Source organism: Halyomorpha halys, unplaced genomic scaffold (genome assembly GCF_000696795.3).
Source record: "Halyomorpha halys isolate HHAL.00 unplaced genomic scaffold, Hhal_1.1 Scaffold338.1, whole genome shotgun sequence".
Classification (NCBI taxonomy): domain Eukaryota; kingdom Metazoa; phylum Arthropoda; class Insecta; order Hemiptera; family Pentatomidae; genus Halyomorpha; species Halyomorpha halys.
The window spans coordinates 304212-323922 of NW_027110850.1; the positions used below are offsets into that span (position 1 = coordinate 304212).

At 31.2% G+C, this 19711-nt stretch overlaps 1 protein-coding gene across 2 annotated transcripts; it reads right to left on the reverse strand.

Annotated features, from left to right (window-relative positions):
* Positions 1-38: 38 nt before the first annotated feature.
* On the reverse strand, positions 39-18389 carry LOC106681448 (serine/threonine-protein phosphatase 6 regulatory ankyrin repeat subunit B). 2 transcript variants are annotated; one of them, XM_014421771.2, is made up of 3 exons: positions 13834-13934; positions 6564-7019; positions 39-2664 (listed from the first exon to the last, which is right to left on the reverse strand). In XM_014421771.2, exons 1-3 carry the CDS (start codon positions 13870-13872, stop codon positions 538-540), a joined length of 2622 nt encoding a protein of 873 aa, XP_014277257.1. In that variant the 5' UTR covers positions 13873-13934; the 3' UTR covers positions 39-537. The 2 variants fall into 2 exon arrangements, with proteins under 2 accessions (XP_014277257.1, XP_014277258.1); XM_014421772.2 differs by lacking the exon at positions 13834-13934 and adding an exon at positions 18282-18389 and having other exon boundaries at positions 40-2664.
* Positions 18390-19711: the final 1322 nt, after the last annotated feature.

Sequence of the window (19711 nt, forward strand, 5' to 3'; positions counted from 1 at the left end):
ACACATTAAAACAAAATGAGGTAGACAAATTAAGGCATAAAAATACATGGGGAATATATGATGTGATGTGGCCTACCATGTGTTAGGGTGATTTGGAAAAAGAACAAACAACATTTAGCTTAAGGAAACTACTATTATAGAAATTTTTTCGATAATCAAAATAGTTAAATACTACTCAGGAAAACGAAGTAGCTCTATTTTTTATTAATAATGAGTAATAACAGTTTCTGATAGATTTTTTAATGAGGGATATGATGGTAAAGTCAAAACAGGAGGAAAAAGATCTTGAAGGACTCAGAATCCCTGTTTAATTGAATCAGTTTCCCAGGTAAAGGTCACTCTCCTGAAAATGTTTTGCACATTGTATTTTTCGCTGTAGTCTTCAGATATATTTATTTTTCATTTTTACTAATCAAAATGTTACAGATATATTAATGGAAGCAAGGTATTTTACAAAACAGTTAAAAAGTAAAAAAATCTTTAATAAATTGTAAAATATATAAATTATTCACAAATGTTTTTCACTGACCATTGATATCACTTAACCCCACCCCTGGACCTCAGATAAATTGCTACAGCAGGATTGACTTTTTCATCAGTCCAGCCTAGGGCAGTCAGTCTATTACTATCTCTATCATTCACTGCAGCACCATGGTCAACGAGCAGTTGTACTATGATCAAGCAGCCTAATCTAGATGCTAACATTAGTGAAGTGCTCCCCCAATCTGTCCTAGCTGTTGGGTCAGCCCCGCGGTCCAATAGTAATTTGACTGTTTCAGTGTGTTCGCCTTCTACTGCACAGTACAAGGCAGTTCTCTGCCTCCGATCTTTGATATTAACTGCTATCCCATTATCTAGCAGTAATGACACCACTGCAGAGTGCCCTTCCCGCGCTGCACAATGTAAGGCAGTCCACTGTTTATCATTTTTGCTATCCACCGCTACCCCAACATCAAGCAAAGCTCTTACCACTTCAGTATATCCTCTTTCTGATGCTTGGTGTAAAGTAGTCCATTGTCTCTCATCTTTCAAATCTACTGTTGCCCTACAATAAGGTAGATCTCCAATTACAGCAATATGTCCTTTTTCTGCGGAAAGGTGTAAGGCAGTCCACTGTTTCTCACATGTCACATCTGCCTCTACCCCGGATTCGAGCAGAGTCATTGCCACGTCAACATGCCCTCCTTCTGCTGCATTATGTAAGGTAGTCCATTGTTTCTCATCTGGTGCCCTAAAGCTTACCAAACCATCAACGAGCTTGTTCACTACATTAGTGTGCCCATTCTGTGCTGCCAAAGATATTGGAGTTCTTTTATTCTGGTTATATTCATCTGATGCCCCAGCCTCAAGGAGTACTTTTACCACTGTAGCGTGTCCTTCCTGTGCTGCATAATGTAAGGCAGTGTTCTGGTAATTTCCTTTCATGCTTACCAGCTCTTTCACACCTAGCAACACTTCCATGACATCAGTGAGTCCACTTCTGGCTACACAATGAATCATCCCATCACCGTTACTGTCTCTCAGATAAAGGTCAGCTCCACTCTCCACAAGTAGCTGCAGGACAGCTGGTTTATCATTCATGGCTGCGACAAATGCTGGTGTTTCACCTTTGTTATCCTGGTCATCAATCCTGGCTCCAGCACTAAGCAAAGCTGTCACTAGCCCAACACAGCCTCCTTCAGCTGCATAATGAAGTGGGGTCCGACCTTCTTCGTCTTTGATCTTGGGATTGGCTCCGTTATACAATAAGAATGTTACAATGTTTTCCTTTGATTTTGCACATGCAACCATCAATGCAGAAGTGCCTCTATCATTGAGTGAGTTTACAGCAGCTCCATGCTGAACCAGAGCCTTCACAAGCTCAAGAGATCCTTCAGCTGATGCAAGATGCAATGCTGTTTTACCCCTTTTAGTTTTTAAGTTTACATCAACCCCTTTTTGGATGAGCATTCTTACAACATGTGATGGTGTCAGACCATTTTTATTGTTTTCTGGGAGTTTTTTATATTTAATTTCATCAAGCGTTTCAGCATTCAAATGAGCTAGTGAATGCAGTATTGTGTCACTTGACTTAAAAGCTACTTTACTTTTCAAAAACGATTTTAATATTTCAGGATTACGAGTTTCTAAAATAATCTCAATTAGACTCTTTCCTGAATCTGGTACAATATTACTGTCTGCTCCTTTCTCCAGCAGTATTTTCATACCGAGGATATTACCAGCTTGGATTGCTACAATTAGTGAAGTTTCTCCGAAGTAGTTTGTTTTATTCACATCCAATCTGGTTTCAAGTAGGGCTTCCAATGCTCCATTGTTACTTCCAGCAGCAGCAATATGGAGGTAGGTGTCTCCTCTGTAAAAACACTGATCAAATTTAGCACCAATCATTAACAAAGCCTTGACAGAAGACACATTGTTATTCTTCACAGCTTCCATAAGTGGAGTGGCATTTTCGGAGTTTGTAGATTCCAGGTCAGCCTTCAGGAAACTAAGAGCAGAAATGGAGGCACAGTTGCCAGCCCTTGCTGCCAAATGGATAAGGCTGTCCCCAGACTCGGTCAACCCATTCACATCTCCTCCTTCTAGGGCGATTTCAATAATATCTCCAGGACTGTTGTTAGCCACAGCATTTTCCAGTCGAATCGCCAAATCACTGAGGTCTTCCTGAAACAAATATCAAATTTATAATTGATGTTAGAACACAATGTAAATTTATGGTAATTTGTATCAACATAATTAAAATCAGAAGTTTAATACTTTTATTTAACCATAGTTATGAATCTTGATTAGGAATTCACTTATTATTAAATGAATTAGTTTAGTGAAAAAAAAGTTAATGTTTACAAACCCTAATGATTGCCCTGTTTGGGTTTGGGAGAACCTAACATCATAGCATTAGTGAAAAGAGCTTGAATAAGATGAATAGGACATGTAGAGCAGATGTCTGATGAAAAGATACCCAAAAAGATGCTATCGATGAAACAGTATTGAAAACGAAAAAGAGGACATCCACAGATCAGATGGTTAGACAATATGGAGTAGGATCTAAGGCAGTTAAATGTTCAGAGATTGAGGGAGAGAGTAAGAAAACATGGAGATTGGTTGGCCTAGGTTCTTGTAGGCAGTGTAATGCCAGAAGAAGAATAATAATGATAATAATTGTATCCGTAGATGGGACAGAATATGGCCTCATGTTTTAAAACAGCAGGAAACTGTCTTTAATTTTACTTTATTCCATATTATATTATATAAAAAAACTTATTTTTTTTGTGCCTAAAAAAAAGTTCTAAATTGTGGGCCAAGTGTTTATAGAGAGAACAGGGAATTTATTTGAGATTTGAAATTAGGGAAAGATGATTTAAGGAACAAGAAAGTTAAGTTAGATGGGATTGGAGTGGAAAAATCTTGAACAGATAATGATAATATGGAAGATATAGAAGTCTGGGCTGGAGAATTATTGATGAAAGAAGTCAGAGTCGGATGAGAGGAGGCACAAATAAATAAGTTTTTGTTTATTTGTGTTTTGTTTTTTTGCTTACCGCACCCCTGATCCCTTCTCCTCATATATTGAATTATGTAGTTAGGTTTGTTTGTAAATATTTTTTTCATTTAAAATTTAAAAATATATTTATAAAACTAGTTCATTATTCACTTATTATGAAATCAACAAATTTTATTTATTAATTTGAATGAAAAAAATATTTACAAACAAACCTAACTACATAATTTGGGCCATCTGTAGCTCAGGTGGATAGGTGCAGGTCTATCAATTTGAGATCTACGGGCGGCTCCGGTTCGAATCTGGCCTGGGGCATTGACTTCTTCATTAAGCGGCGGTCCCATAAAATGAAAAACTTGACTCCCTACCATGGTTAGGCTAATGGGAGTCTTAGGCCGACAAAAGAACTACATAATTCAATATATGAGTGTTGCGGCCAACATATGGTCGGTAATCGACTATGTGACTGATGATATAAAAAACAAATCAAATCCGCCGTCTGTTGTTTTTTATACTGCAAACAGACAGATGTCTTCTTAGCGCCTCTACGTGTGCACACACATTGTCTCCGTTATCTCCTCACTACGCTCTCGTAGTTACCAGCATTCTGGCCATCTTCGCCAGCTAAATCATCTTAGCCACGGTGGCGGACTTCTTCAACTCATCCTCCAAGAGGACAAGGCGGGCGGACATACATCCCTTTTGTCGATCTACTTTTCCACGAGAATATCCACTCAGAACAACCACAACCAGGGCCCCACCAATCACCGGTGATATAAGACTTTTTCTCTAGTTTGTATATATTTTTTTTTCAATTAATTTTATTTTGTAATATTATTAAGCTTTCTTTTTTTTCCTAGTTTGTATATTTTACTTTTGTTATGTTTACTTATTTAAAAATAAAAAATAACAAAATTCGACCATTTCTTTTCTTTTCACGGTTGGGCTAGTAAAGGTTCCTTTTGAACCTCTACCCGCCGTAACAATGAGGAGAAAATGGTTAGCAGGGCAGTATACACAGTATACAAATAAACAAAAACTTATTTGTTTGTGCCTCCTCTCATCTGACTTTGACATAGTCATATTTGATGGCAAACTAAAAAATTACAATACATTGGAATGCTAGTAAAAATTATAAAAAAGAGAGGATTAATAATGGCTCATTATAATCCATAAACATAAAAGTAATAATTCTTGGAGAAGTTTGTCGGGGGGTGCGGTCAGCAAGGAACAACATAAATAAACAAAACCATATTTATTTATTTTATGCCAACGTTTCGACCTGAGTTTCAGGTCTTCATCAGGGGTTGTGGCGTTGAGTGCAGGTTGGTAACTGAATAAAAGTAATAAATAACATAATTCCATTAATCCCACTTTGAATTTCTGGAATAATAAAAACTAAATTTCAAATGAAATTACCCAATACTACAAAATTAAATCATGATATTATAACAACTAACTTCATTGTCTCTGTACATGTCTGAACTAATATTTCCTGATTAATCTACCTCTACCGAGTTTCGTCAAAAATACTACTATTTATTTTTCTAAAATTCTAGAATTTTATTATTTATAATAATATATGAATAGGGTAACCGTTAATTATAACATCACCACTTCTTATAAATTAAAATATTAAAAACACTCATGCTCAAGTAAATAAATCTAACTTTTAATCAATCCTAACCGAAATCTTTTATATCAATTTGAGATTATTACTCTTTTTTTTTTCTTAGTTGAGGGGAGTATATGAATTCTGCTAAAAAAAATGCTAGGAAATTCCGCTTTGTTCCTCTTCTTTTATTTCCACATTTTGCTAATCCCCATAATCTTTTGATTTTTGGTGTAGTCGCTTATATCTTTGGTTCAACAAAGTGATATTTATGCTTTACAGTTTGATGTTTGTAGCCGATTCTGTATAAATTCATGCATTCTTTCCACAAATTTAATTCAACTACACAACTCGGATGTATTCTTCTTTCAGTTACTTCTGACAATGTGGATTCTAGTCTGTCTTAAACTAATTCTATAAAATATTCATTGGTTCTCGACAAAGCCCTCCAAAAATCCATTGTTGAGGAAGGTCCTACGTTATACTACCTTTTTATAAATAAACTTTTGTTTATTTTCACAAATTTACCATCTCCTCCAATACAAGTGTGATTTTTTTTCAATTTTCCATATACACACTTCACGAATGTAATTATTCCAGACATTTCTAAATGTTTTAAACAATATTTTATACTTGTCATTGCTCAAACTATGAATAAATAAAGTCCTGATTCCAAAGTAAGTTTAGAAAGTTTGGAATCAGCAAACCAAATTTCAGTCCTTATTCCAATTCTTTTCCTACAATTTTGTTTATAGCATTACCATTATATTTTTTTAAATTCCATGGTTGTTTGAACATACCTTCATTAATGGTAAAAGTTCTTTATCCTGAAGGAACCCGATTGCCGATTTCTCATCATTAACCTTGTGAAAAATGCTTTTTAATGTGTGCATTATAAGATTACTTTTTAAAATGAATATCAATAGTTTTCAATAACAAAATAATGGACATATATTGTAATATTAAATAAATTATTATTCTAGTTTGGAGACACAAATTAATTAACAAGTACCAGAAATAGTGTTTAGGTATGTGGGCAGCTACCTGTTTTGAGTTAAACACTTTATCCTGACTAACTGCAATATAAATTGACTCCAATGTCTTCTGCCTGATATAAGATTTTGATATTTTTAAAGTCTATGCATGTCATTTTGAAGTATGGAGAATAAAATTCAAAGGTATAATTTCTTATGAATAATTTGCATTATAAAAATATAAATTACATAAAAAAATATATAATATTGTAAATTAATTTTGTAGTAGTGTAATAGTAACTTGTTTAAAATTGTTTAATACAGAGATATATGGTGCTGGACAATGAAAGCTATGACATGCATAAATAAATATAAACTGTAAGGTAATAAACCCGAATTGATGGTAATATATTATCATTTGAAATACAAGTAATAATTACAAGAAATATTAAAATATTAAAATAATTACAAGAAATACCTCCGATAAAGCTGTGAGCTCCACATCATTGGTTCCATACTTTTTGGCAAGAGCTGTCATTATTCTGAGCACATGAGAAGGCAACTCCAGGGTACCCTCAGCTATCAGTTCAGCGAGCAAAGTCACAGCCTTCTGTATATCAGATTGTGGGAAAATGAAGTCTTCTATAAGCCATATTTTATAGTGTCTTGACCGTAACATTTCAATCTGGTAGCAGATGTCAGCTAACGATATACATAGTGCTACATCTCCTGTCACCAATGAGTTGACCAGCGCTAGCAGTAGAAACTGTGGACTGCTCAGCTCCATGTCGCTGACAGTGGGAGGACTGTAGATGTTTGCTACCATACCATAGGCTGCACCTGACCACAGCTTGCTGCTGGGAATGCTTTGGAAAAAAGAGGGAAAATTTTTCAATTGTTGCTGGGAATTCTCTCGTGGAGCCATGTCTTGAAACTGTTAACATAAAATTTATCATATCATTTAGGTTCATGGAAAGATAACAAAAGCAATACAATGAACCAATTTGTCTAGTATATTCATATTATTAAATCTCAAAAATATCGTTCTAAAGGTTAATCAATTAAAATTACTAGAAAGTAGTGCATTATTTATTTATTATTGACTAGAGGATAGTTATCATATGATGCTAGTGATGGACCAAAATAAAATTACAAAAAATTAAAATAGCAAATATGCAGTGCCTACATATTCAACTATAGTAAAGATATGTGAAGATGGTCGGGGGAGAGGGAAGGAGAGTCCAGTTAGCAAAAACATTTTAGGAATCACTGATCTAGACAGTGTCTATACACAATGGAGTGGTTCTACATAGACAATCAAGAGACAAATTGATCCTAAAAACAACATTTTGTATCAAAGCTGCTACATGATTTTTTTCCGTTTGAAAATGGAGATTGTGAGACAACTGTTGTTTTGCAATTTTGGATATTGTTTTATAGTTTAAACATCTTAGAAATCAGGTATTAACTTGTTTTCGGCATGTCCTTAGTTTTTCACTTTTTTTTTTGTATCTACTTTACATGTTTTGAAACTTTTCCTAGGCTTGTTAAAATCTCTTGAGTATAGTTGTTTCTTCTAGAGCATTCTATAAAAAAGATGTATAGATGTGAATTTTATTGATCATTTTCCCAATTTAGTACTATTTAGCTATCAAAATTTGTTGAAAATAAAGTTGGTTCTTTTTTTTTTTTTTTTTTTTTTGTATTACCTTCAGAGAATAATCTTTGACAATATTCTGAGGCAGGTTAATACTTAGTATTATTATTTTTGTGATATTAATTCTTAAAAATTTGTATTTTGGAGAGTAACATATACTACTAAAGAGTGATAAAATGAAATAGAACTTCTTCTTTGCTTCATGGAGGAACTCGGGAGGGGGGAGGGAGAAGGGGTCAATTTTCAGGATGTGGCAAAGATAACAGAAAATATAATACTTGATTTCCTGGAAATCATCCACCATCACATGCATGGAAACTGATAAGTAATAGAATCATCCAGTTGGATGATGACACGCATACATTGCATATTTCACTTGTTATTTTTTATTTGTGTATATATTTATTAATATATTACGAGTTCATATTCAATTTATTTAAATGAATATTAGCCATATCTTGTATTTTGGGTATGTTTTTTATTTATGTTGAAGAGGGGAAAAATAAAGAAAAAAAAAAAGGAAAGTCACATTGTGTTTAAAGAGAAAATATATAAAAACAAAAAATAATAAAAGGATAGAAAAGGAAGAAAGAGAAAAAAGAGTGATTAACAAAAAAAAAAAAAAAATTAAGTATAGAAAGAAGAAAAATATAATAAAAAAGATAAAAGAACCAAAGCAATGAAAAAGAAAAACTCTCACTTTTTCACTATTATTCACATCTATTGCGATAATAAATCCCAGCAAAGAGCATAATATCCAATGTCATATATATATATATATATTATTTTGAACATGTTATTTGTGGCTTCAAGAAAAATATTAAATTGGCAAGTAGAGACTTGTTAGATCATCTGATTAAATTAAAAATTAAATCTGTACCGCTACAACCCATGAAGGGCCTGGGGTTCAGTACTTTGTATGGGGGTACTGATACTAGACCAACGGTTGTGCAAGGAGGTGATTTGGTCAGAATCACGCTCGACCGCCAGATTTTTATCCAATTTAGGAGGCTGGATAGACCCCAGGAGGGCTCCAGAACCCACAATAGTTGACTCACGGCTACAGTGCAACAGAAAACAATTTTCTGCCCAGCCGGATTCAAACTCAGGTCCTTGGAGTTAGTAGCCAGGGGGTAAGACCTGTACTGCAAGACCTGCACTCATCACATCATCTGATACTTCACTTAATTTTGAGTGGAGGATGAATATACTATCATTCTCTTTTTTAATGAAATATTTAGGGTATGAAAGAAGATAAATAATGCCTCGTTTGTTAATTAATTTCACAAATGAGGAAGCATTCGGGTGTAAAATATAGAAAATGAATTTTTTTATCAATCGGAATTTTTGGCATCACTAGCCTTTTTAAGGGTTATTTCAGAATTTGTTGAAAGAATTTTCAGAAAATTTGTTTTCTTAAGAGAATAATGTTGATATTAGGTTATGGCAAGTGCCTGCTGGTTGAAGGCAAAAGATTACTAATACAATTAAGAAACAATTTAATATAGTAAAAGTTTTAATTTTTGCAGTTACCATATTTAACAATCGAATGCCTCAAATATTAGTGTTCCGAATAACCAATTGAGAATGCCACTTGTCAAAGTTAAGGGGTCCTAATAGTGAATATTGAAAGAAAAGAAAATATTTGTTTTTCCATTGACACTCTTTAGTCATCTATGAATTTCCATATGAATACTATGAAACTATTATGTACAAAACTTAAGTCTTATGAGTATTGCTTTTATACCTATTAGAGACTGACCACCAATAAAAATAAACATTTTTCCATTCGACTACAGATGTCTATTAGCACTCCAATTACAGCTAGTAGCTTAATGTACTGTAATGTAATTTATTACGTTTATCTTCGTAGGAGTAATAGTTTTCATGATATTTGACAAAATATAATCACAAAATATTGATTGGATACAAGAGGAATTCAAAGGTTTAGAGGAGCCCCAAAGATCAACTTCATTTGTTGAAATAGGGCTTGTTATAGTCATCAGTTTTTGTAGTGGATTGGAAGTATAGACTGTTAGTCCCGTAAGTACTGTAATAGTCAAAATCAATGAGAAGTTTCCTGTTTTTTCAGTCTAATGTGAGGATTCCAAGTTAGTCGATTGTCTAGATGTAGTCCAAGGTAACAGATCTGTTCTACGGGGTAAGAGCAACATTATTAAAGTATACTGTAGGGCAGTCGACAAAGGACAATCTTAAATACAAATTTATGCTCACATCAATAATTTAAAAACTTTTTGTGGGCTATTCTGCCCAGTTTATCAATTTCAGTAAAAATTACCCTATTTTGTTACTCTTTACATTAAATATTAAAACTTTTAATTACAAATCAATTTAATACTATTATCAATTCTTATCACACTTAAATTGGATATACTTTATTTTATTTAAATAATAATAACCAATCTCTAGATAGTGAAAAGATTATATATAAAATTTCAACCATTTTTCCTAAGGTTTACTTCAAAAGAAACCAGAACTATTGACTTGTAAGTCTCAGCCTCAGCTTTGTGACAAAGTTAGGGAATGACAAACAAGCATTATGTATTTTATAACTACTGTTATCTAGTTCAAGTCAATAGTACTGGTTTCTTTTGAAGTAAACCAAGATTGTCCTCTGTCGACTGCCCTACAGTATACTTTAATAATGTTGCTCTTACCCCGTAGAACAGATCTGCTACCTTGGACTACATCTAGACAATCAACTAACTTGGAATCCTCACACAAGACTGATAGATAACAGTTAATGAATAGAATCTCAAAGTGAAAAGGAAATGTTGACCTCAAATAGAATCATTCACATTCATAGGGGGATCATTCCTAAAAAGCTATGTAACTGAAATAGTACCCAAATCAGAGAATGACTAATTGCTTCTTAAAAAATTATAACCTCCTTAGAATCAATCCCAACTACATCAGCCAGCATTAGCAACCAACTTTATTTTATTTATTGATTCAAACCTTTCTCTGCATTTATGAACAATACAATTGTTTGTCACAATTTAATATTATGCATACTTGTGAAACAAAACGCATAATTACTACTAATAATCAATTTGTTAGTTCAATAGCCTTTCAAGCAACTAAGAAAAGGTATTCAAGTGTTTACATACGTCTAAATCTATAAACTGTCTAAATGCATTGTACATGTTTCCAGACAGTCTCTTAAGCCTTAAGTACAACTACAATTGGTTGGAGAAACACGAATAATTATAAACTATGACAACAATAGATTGTAGGAAGATGGTCCAGGTTATGGTCAATAAAGGTTCAAAACAGAAAAAAAATAATTATTAGTAACAATCATTTCACCCCTTTTTACAGGGCTCCATCAAGTCTAAATGAAAACAAAATACATACATGGTAAAATGTGATAGAACAATAGAATATAAATAGAAAGAGTGTAAAAAATTATATAAAACAAATTATAATTTAAAAAAAAAAGAAACTTTTTTTCAATTTTTTTTTATAGTGGAATTCTATCAATGGGTAGATTCTCCACGTTTTTGTATCATGTCATTTTATAACTTATAGCAAATTTACTAGTTGTACATATTTTTATGCAGTTGTAAATAACAATAAATAATTTATTAATAAAAAAAAATCTTTTTTTTAAATTGTTTATTAATAAATAAATTTTGTTTACTATTTATTACCTTAATTAAACACCAGCTGGACTTCCTACAGTCTGTTACATACCATTAACTATTTATCTTACACTAACTCACTAATTAATAGGTCTTTAAGGATATTGTCTAAGAAAAATGAGGCAAGACAAAAAAGAGAAATACAAATTAAATATAATGGGAATACAAAAAAAGTGATGGGAATTAGGTGCCGAAAATTTGAAAAAAGTTTTTTTACACCAAAATAAGCTGTGGTCTTTGTCAATACCATACTAACTGATTTAATTGATGAAATAACCTCTATTAAGTTGAAACAAATGCCAATAGATGGAGTTATCTATATATCCAAGCCTGTCCATTTCTTCTAAATGATCTAAATCCATTTCACATATCCATTAATTTTTAATACTTCATACATATATTTATATGTATATAATAAGTAATTTTGTATCGATAAGCATTATGTAATTGTCAAAATGTAGGTATATATAGATTATATCTGTAAACAAGATGGAGACATGAAAATATAGTAAGCAAAAAGAGAGAGTATTCGTCCTTTATACCACTAAATATTCTAGAAATATAAGATTATAAACTACGTATAATAATTCTATAAACATCAGTATAGAATTATAAATTTTAATATAGTAGTGATGTATTGTAAATATGTTATAAAAAAGTTGTTAATAGACTTTTCATCTTTTTAAAGAATAGCGATTGGATATAATTCGTGCAGATTTTAATCATTTGTCATCATTTTTGTAAGGATAACCTTAATTCAAGTCTTAAATTAAAAGATTCTATTCAGAAATTTAATTAGACTTATTTTATTTATGAAATTTTATTTATTACTTAATTTTAAAATGAACAGACAGAAATAATGATTATTTTGACTTTTATATACATAGGACTAAATAAGGAGGCCAGATTAATTACAAAATTTGAAATACGAGGTAATAATTATGTTTGGGTAATTTTTCAAAATAAATTTTTGTTGTTGAATAATTTTATTGTTGTATGCATGTTAATTTGTATTTAGAGTACCAAATGATGGTGCCATGGTCCCAAAACATTTTAACTGATAAATTAAAATTAAGAAATTTAATAATTCAGAGTTATTAACTTCAACTCATTAAATAAATGCACTACTAATCTAGTAAATAAAGCTAAAATATTAAATATATTTTAAATACTAAGTATTGTAATTATTATTTAAAATAGAGTTGTGAGGTATTTAAAACGTAAGCTTAACAATTTTTTTTTTATAATATTCTTAGTTTATTAGTTATTTACAATTAGAAGGTGTAATTCCTTTAACAACCATAATTATTGCTGTTAAAATGTATTTAGTAAATAAATAATATAATTAAACCTATTTAATATTTTTTAAATATAGATATCGAGATATATATTTGTATTATATTAGTTTTTAACTCTTGATTGTGTTAAGTTGAAGGCTTAAAGACTTGATTGGGTTAATTTGAAGAACAAGTAAAAGTATAAGTCTCAGTAAATTTCAAATACATTTGACAACAATATACATATTATTATATTTACTAAATTAAATTTTATTTTAATTTAGTTTTTTTTTTTTTTTGGCTTTATATTACTCATAACGATTGATAATGAATCATTAAGCTTAAACTAAAAACTCTTTTGATAAACAAAAATTACATTATATTAGATATTTTTGTGAAAACTCCTTCATATTAATATCTTGATACAGTAGAAACCCTGTTATCTAGAGCAATGATGAGTATGGGGGTTAATGGATGATCAAAAACCCCAGATAATCCAATTACAAAATTTTATTGACTTAATGTGATAGATAAGGTTAATTTAAAAAAAAAAAACTGCAGAAAACTACTTTTATAAGCAAGCAAAAGTTTTATATACATTGAATTATGATAATAAAAAATACATAAGAGTGAATGCATGCATGTTTTTACACATGTATTGACCAGGAGCATATTTTTCGTATTGAGCTTGAGGGAAGCACTTTCTAAAACAATCCCGATTCATCCGCATTATAAATTTGATCGGGAGTTGAATTAAATTTTTTTGACCAAACAATAAACATTTTTATAAATGACATCTCATTCATATGATACCAACCCGGTATTTCTATTTATTATTTTTAAGAACAATACATAATTAACAAGTCTGTAATCATTAAAAATAATCTTGTGTATTTATTTTTAAAAATAAATAAATAATATACATGTAAAATAAAAATTTGCCCCTCAGAACCCCGGTTAATTGGAACCTCAGTTAATAGAGCCCTGGTTAATGGGGATTCTTTCTGTATATTTATTGCATACATTTTTTCATCTATGTCTCAGAGCTCTTCCCCCATCAACAAACTGCAATAAGCTTACTATTTTATATAATAAACAACTTTGTTTAAGCATAAATATTGCTTTTTAAATACCTAATTTTTTTTTTACCTTATCAGTAGTTACTTTGTCATTTTGATAAATATCCATAAATCTATATTTCAATTCTAAATTAAAACATTTTACAATGTACACTACTTGAAAGTATTCTATTTTCACTATCACACATAACTGGTTGGACTATTGGACCTAACTTATATCTCTTTTAAATCCTCTACTATCATTGTTATATTATTGACCAAGATTGTTCCTTGTTTTTGTTTTGAACTAAAATAACAATGTCTTTTTCTAATCTTTAATTCAAAATATATTTGATAAATTATAGACTATAGTAACTGTAATTTGTTTATTATATATATTTTTTTAATAAGTTATTTAATTAACTGTATTTTTAATATATTCTGTTACATAGATAGCTTCTTTTAATTTTATATTTTTGGTTATTTTTTTTATTTTCTAATGTCATGGCATTTTTAAAAACAAACCTTTGATTTTTCCCTATGCCATGATCTGCCAGTTTTGTTACATTTTTCTATTTTTACGATTATTTTAGTGTTGATTTAACCTGGTTTTAAGTTTTTTCAGAAGTTTCTCCTATATACCTTAGGTCACAATTTTTGTAATTTGTCCTATATATCACATTTTCCTGAAACTTTCCTAATTTATCCTTCATGCTGGTGAAATATAAGTTAATTTAGGTGCTATTATATATATCTAATTTAATGTATTGATGATCATATATCATTTTGCTTTAATAGTGGTACATAAGATGTATTTAAGCATAGTAGCCATATAGGCCCTACCATAAGATGAACAATTTTTTACAATGAAGAGGATGAAAAAATTTAAGAAAAAAATAAAACATAAATAAATGAAACATTTTATTAATTCAAACAAAAATAGAATAATTATACTTATATCCTTTTTAATTGTTTAATTAAAAGAGTATTTTTCCATTGAGTGAATATTTTTTGTTAATTTATCTTTCAATCTTGATTTCTCATTTCTCAAAAAATCATTACCAATTGAAAAAACTGCTGCATTAGTTCCAGGGTCTAATTGCATCTTTCTGAACTGCTGCACTTGACACTTATGGTTTAGTGTGACATATCTGATTACAGAGATTAACAGATTAGTCTTAAAATATCAAAAAGAAAGACAGGTAGGAGGAAGGGCATTATCAACAAAATGACTTTTTTTTTAATGACCTCTTCCTGGTCATTTATGCCATATAGGGGGTTTATCTACAGGGTATCACCCTATTCTAACCATGGAGAGTTAAGTTTTCATTTTATGGAAATACCATAGAAATAAATGTTCACACCTCAGGCCGGATTCGGACCAGCAGCTCTGCTTTGATTGCAAAGACCTTAACTTCCTCAGCTACAGACTACCCTACTAAAAAGTACTGTCCTCCCTTAAGAAGAATGATTGATCATCTTACCTACTAGCATTAGGATAGCCTGTGCATTGACCCCAATAAAGAAAATAACCCCATTCCACAGTAATATTTTTAGAATATGTCTAATTCAAAATAAAATCAAAACATGAGCCATCAAACATCAAGTAAACAAATTCTTCTAGGTTAATCCTCCTAGGTCCTAGGTATTAAGGTTATGCATCACAGGGAGTGGTTAAGATTTTTCCAGCACCATTTTCCAGATTTTCGCATCAGAATCCACAGAAGTTAGTTTATAAGTATTTCTAGGTTAACTTGCGATTTCATTAGACTGTTAGAATAAAGAGCAGATAATATTATGAAGCATTAGGGAGGAAACAATATATAATAAAGAACCAAAAAGTTGGAAATCTGCTCATATTTGATTTATTATACACTGGTTTGTAAAAAGTATGGGGTTTTTCATATTATGAAAGAAAACAGAAACAAGTGTATACTTAAATTTAAATATTTATCTTGGAGGAAGATAGTACGGGTGGCAGTCAATAAAGGTAATGAAATAGTAAAAGAAAACTATTGTGACCAACTTTCACCCCACTTTGCAGGGCTATCTGATGGTTGTACAAAGCACAACTGACAGAAAAAAAATAAATAGCCAATTTTTTTCTTTCAGTTGTGCTTTGTACAACAGTACATCAGACAGTCCTGCAAAGTGGGGTGAAACCTCATCCTTATGTTCAGTAATCTCAAAAGAAATTACAAAATACACAAACTTCCTCGAACCTTTTCACGCAAAAATCAACAATATCTCTGAACTTGTGGATTATCCTGGTATTTTTTATATTTAACAATTATTATAGAAAAAAAACAAGTTAGCTATCATTAGTTATTTATTTAAGCTACTTGTACTAGCTTAGGAGATATTGGAAACGGACCAAAAAATATACTGCGGCCAAATTAAATAATCTGACATTTTAAGTCTGCGCATACCAAGGGAGTGGTAAAGATTTTTCCATCGTCATTTTTGCATTATAATCCACAGAAGTTAGTTCATAAGTCCTTCTAGGGTAACTTGCAATTTATCAAGAAAGTTATTGCCTATAAATATAGGGTGACCATTTTGAAAAGTCAGGCATTTTAAGACAACCTATCCCCAACATTTTTCCATAGTCATTTTCAAGAAGTTTAGTATTAGAATCGACAGAAATTAGTAAAAAAGTACTTCTAGGATAAATTGCAATTTCTCTAGAAAGTTATTGGCAATACAGGGCGGCCATTTTGAAAAATCTTCCTATAATACCAAAGGACGCTCTGAGAATGGTTAACTTTTTACTTTCGCCTTTTTCTAACAGTTTCAAATATTATATGTATTATTTTCATGTTCGAACTGTACTCACATGTAACACCATACGCCAAATATTTTCCGAGATATAATTCTCCGAAATATAAATATTATTTAACATAAAGAACTCTATTTGGCTTCATAATACAAATATGAAGTATAAAACGGATATAAGCAAAAATTAGCTATAGTTGAAACTAATATCCAAAATTGCCATGGATACGATATTTATTTATCAATGGTTCATTCATGAATAAGGTTCGTATCCATGGCAATGTTAACTATTAGTTTCTACTATAGCTAATTATTTTATATTTCCACTATAATTTATTATATTATACTATTTTAGCTATTTGTAATACTTTAGAAATTAGTGGCAATATAGAGCAGCCATTTTGAAAAACCTTCCATATAGGCCAAAAGACGCTCAGGGAATAGTAAACATTTTACTTTCGCCTTTTTCTCACAGTTTTAAATAATAATAAAAAACAGAAATTAATTAACGCTCATTTGCACGCTGAACTGGGCTCGAGGTGAATCTCATGACATGCAGAGATAAGCAAAAATTAGCTATAGTTGAAACGAATAGCTAACATTGCCATGGTTACGATATTTATTTATCAATGGTTCATTCATGAATAAGGTTCGTATCCATGGCAATTTTAACTATTAGTTTCAACTATAGCTAATTTTTTTATATTTCCACTATAATTTATTATATTATACTATTTTAGCTATTTGTAATACTTTAGAAATTAGTGGCAATATAGAGCGGCCATTTTGAAAAACCTTCCATATAAGCCGAAGGACGCTCAGGGAATAGTAAACATTTTACTTTCGCCTTTTTCTCACAGTTTCAAATAATAATAAAAAAACAGAAATTAATTAACGCTCATTTTCACTTTCGAACTGAGCTCACATGTAAAGAACTCTATTTGGGCTCGAGGTGAATCTTATGACATGCAGAGATAAGCAAAAATTAGCTATAGTTGAAACTAATAGCTAACATTGCCTTGGTTACGATATTTATTTATCAATGGTTAATTCATGAATAAGGTTCGTATCCATGGCAATTTTAACTATATTTCAACTATAGCTAATTTTGGCCATTTTCGCTATTAAGTAATATATTATACTATTTTAACTATTGGTTTCAACTATAGCTAATTTTGGCCATTTTCGCTATTAAGTAATATATTATACTATTGTAGCTATTTGTAATGTTTTAGAAGATTTTTCCTATAAATATCGGGCAGCCATTTTGAAATATCTTCAAAGGACACTCAGGGAACTTTTTACTTTTATGTTTTTTATTTAACATTTTTTCTTGAGAATCTATTAACATAAATTCATTTACATTTACTTATAGTTGCAGCTAAATTAGTGGCTATTTTTCGGACAGTTTGTCGTTCAAACAAATAGGAACCAGATAATGATCTCGGTGGAATATTTTGCTGAAATTCGGAAAATCTGTTATTTATATTCACTGAATTTCAATTTCACTACCTCCAATTTTTTCGAAAGTTAAAAAAAAAAATATTCTTACAGAACAATTTAATTTTTATTTTTGGTCCAAAACTTGTTAACCGTGCATTGTTCTAATACCTGTTATTATATTAAATTTAAAATATAGTAACTTATATAAATTTTTCTCTTGTGTCTCTTTTTTTAACCCAAGACTCGACTGAGTTCGGCAACACACACATATATTATTTTATTTTTCATTTTAATATTTCATCGTAATAAAGTATTACTCACATTATAATTTGTTATAAAAATGAGAGAGAAATAATCTGAAACTTATGTTCTTCGAAAATGTCGCTCAGATGCCTGTGGAAGCACAAGGAACAATGAGCAAGCCAAACTTTTATAAAGGCAGGATCAATAACGTCCTTTCCCCCCAACAGTCCTACCCCTCTTGGCAGTGTTGCCAATAACTTTCCTAGTTTCTAGAGGATAAAATGATAACTTCTTCCCCACCCCTATTCTAGTCCCTAGTTTTCAAATATTAAGTTTATGAAGACCACAACAAACATCAATGCTGGAATACAAAATTCAATATTTCTAGAAGTAGGAAATTATGGTGTGCTCTTCACGAACTTTCATGAGAAACAACTCCTTACTTCACCAATAATTGGCCTACTTTTAGAAGTAAAAAGCATTACACAAGTCTATATGGAATGGGGTGTATAAAAAAAAAAAATCGTTTTATCCAATTCAAGATTTCAAAGGACTGTAGATATTTTAATCCTGTTTAATACTTAATAATCCCTTTAGAACATACTCTTAGCTTATTTAAGTTCATTCGACTTCTTCAAAGAAAGCCTCAGTTTAGTTATTTGTTTCAAAGTGGAAATATATCCTACAAAAGTATCGTAATTTTAAGGCATTACTGGAAAAAACATTTATAGCCGCTTAAGCAACTCCTGAAATCATTAAATATGAAAGGGAAGGTGTGTTGACCAGCACATTGCGCGGCGTTGGTTTGAAAAATTTAGCAGTGGAGATACGACATTGGAAAGGAAGGATTAATGGATATTAATGAGGTTCTTCAGGAAGCTGTTAAGTCAAATCCGTCCAAAAGTACTCACGAACTCGGCAGGGAGTGTGGTGTGTCGAAAGATACTGTTAGTCGCCTTCTACTCTCCATGGGGAAGGTGAAAAAGAGCATCCCTCACGCACTTACTCCTCAGCAATCAACAATCACTTCCCGTCGAACCAAAGAAGAGTTTAAAGAACTTCATGGGTTCAAACTCCTGCCTCATCCACCATATGAGCCGTTCAGTGCCACATCGATTAACTCCAAAAACCAAAAAGTTGAGAAAAGCAATGAAGTACTGTATATTGTTTTCTAAAATTCCTGTTATAATATAAATTCAAATATATAATGTAGAATACATAAATAAAGATATAGCTTTCATCTAACGGTGTATAAAATTAATAAGAAATAATAAAAGAAAATAATCGTCAGTAATGTTACAGTTTTTGTAAGTTATCTTTTACTGAAGTGAGAAACTAAAAATAATAAGAAAGAGGAGTGCAAAATGAAACGCTTAAAGTGCTCTCAAAGACTGATCTCTTTGCGGAGCCTGTCCGTCTATATATATACAATCGGTCAGCTGTTCTCGATCAGCTGATATGGACCTGTCAGCTGACAGTCCGTAACTCCCCCCACCAGTTTACGAACA

Excerpts from the sequence above, each read along its gene's own strand:
- LOC106681448 (XM_014421771.2), bottom strand. The coding sequence starts at position 13,872 with ATGGATATTTATCAAAATGACAAAGTAACTACTGATAAG. Across the intron at positions 7,020-13,833 it reads ACAAAGTAACTACTGATAAG|TTTCAAGACATGGCTCCACG; the intron begins GTAAAAAAAAAA and ends TTATGTTAACAG. Across the intron at positions 2,665-6,563 it reads AGCTCACAGCTTTATCGGAG|GAAGACCTCAGTGATTTGGC; the intron begins GTATTTCTTGTA and ends TATTTGTTTCAG.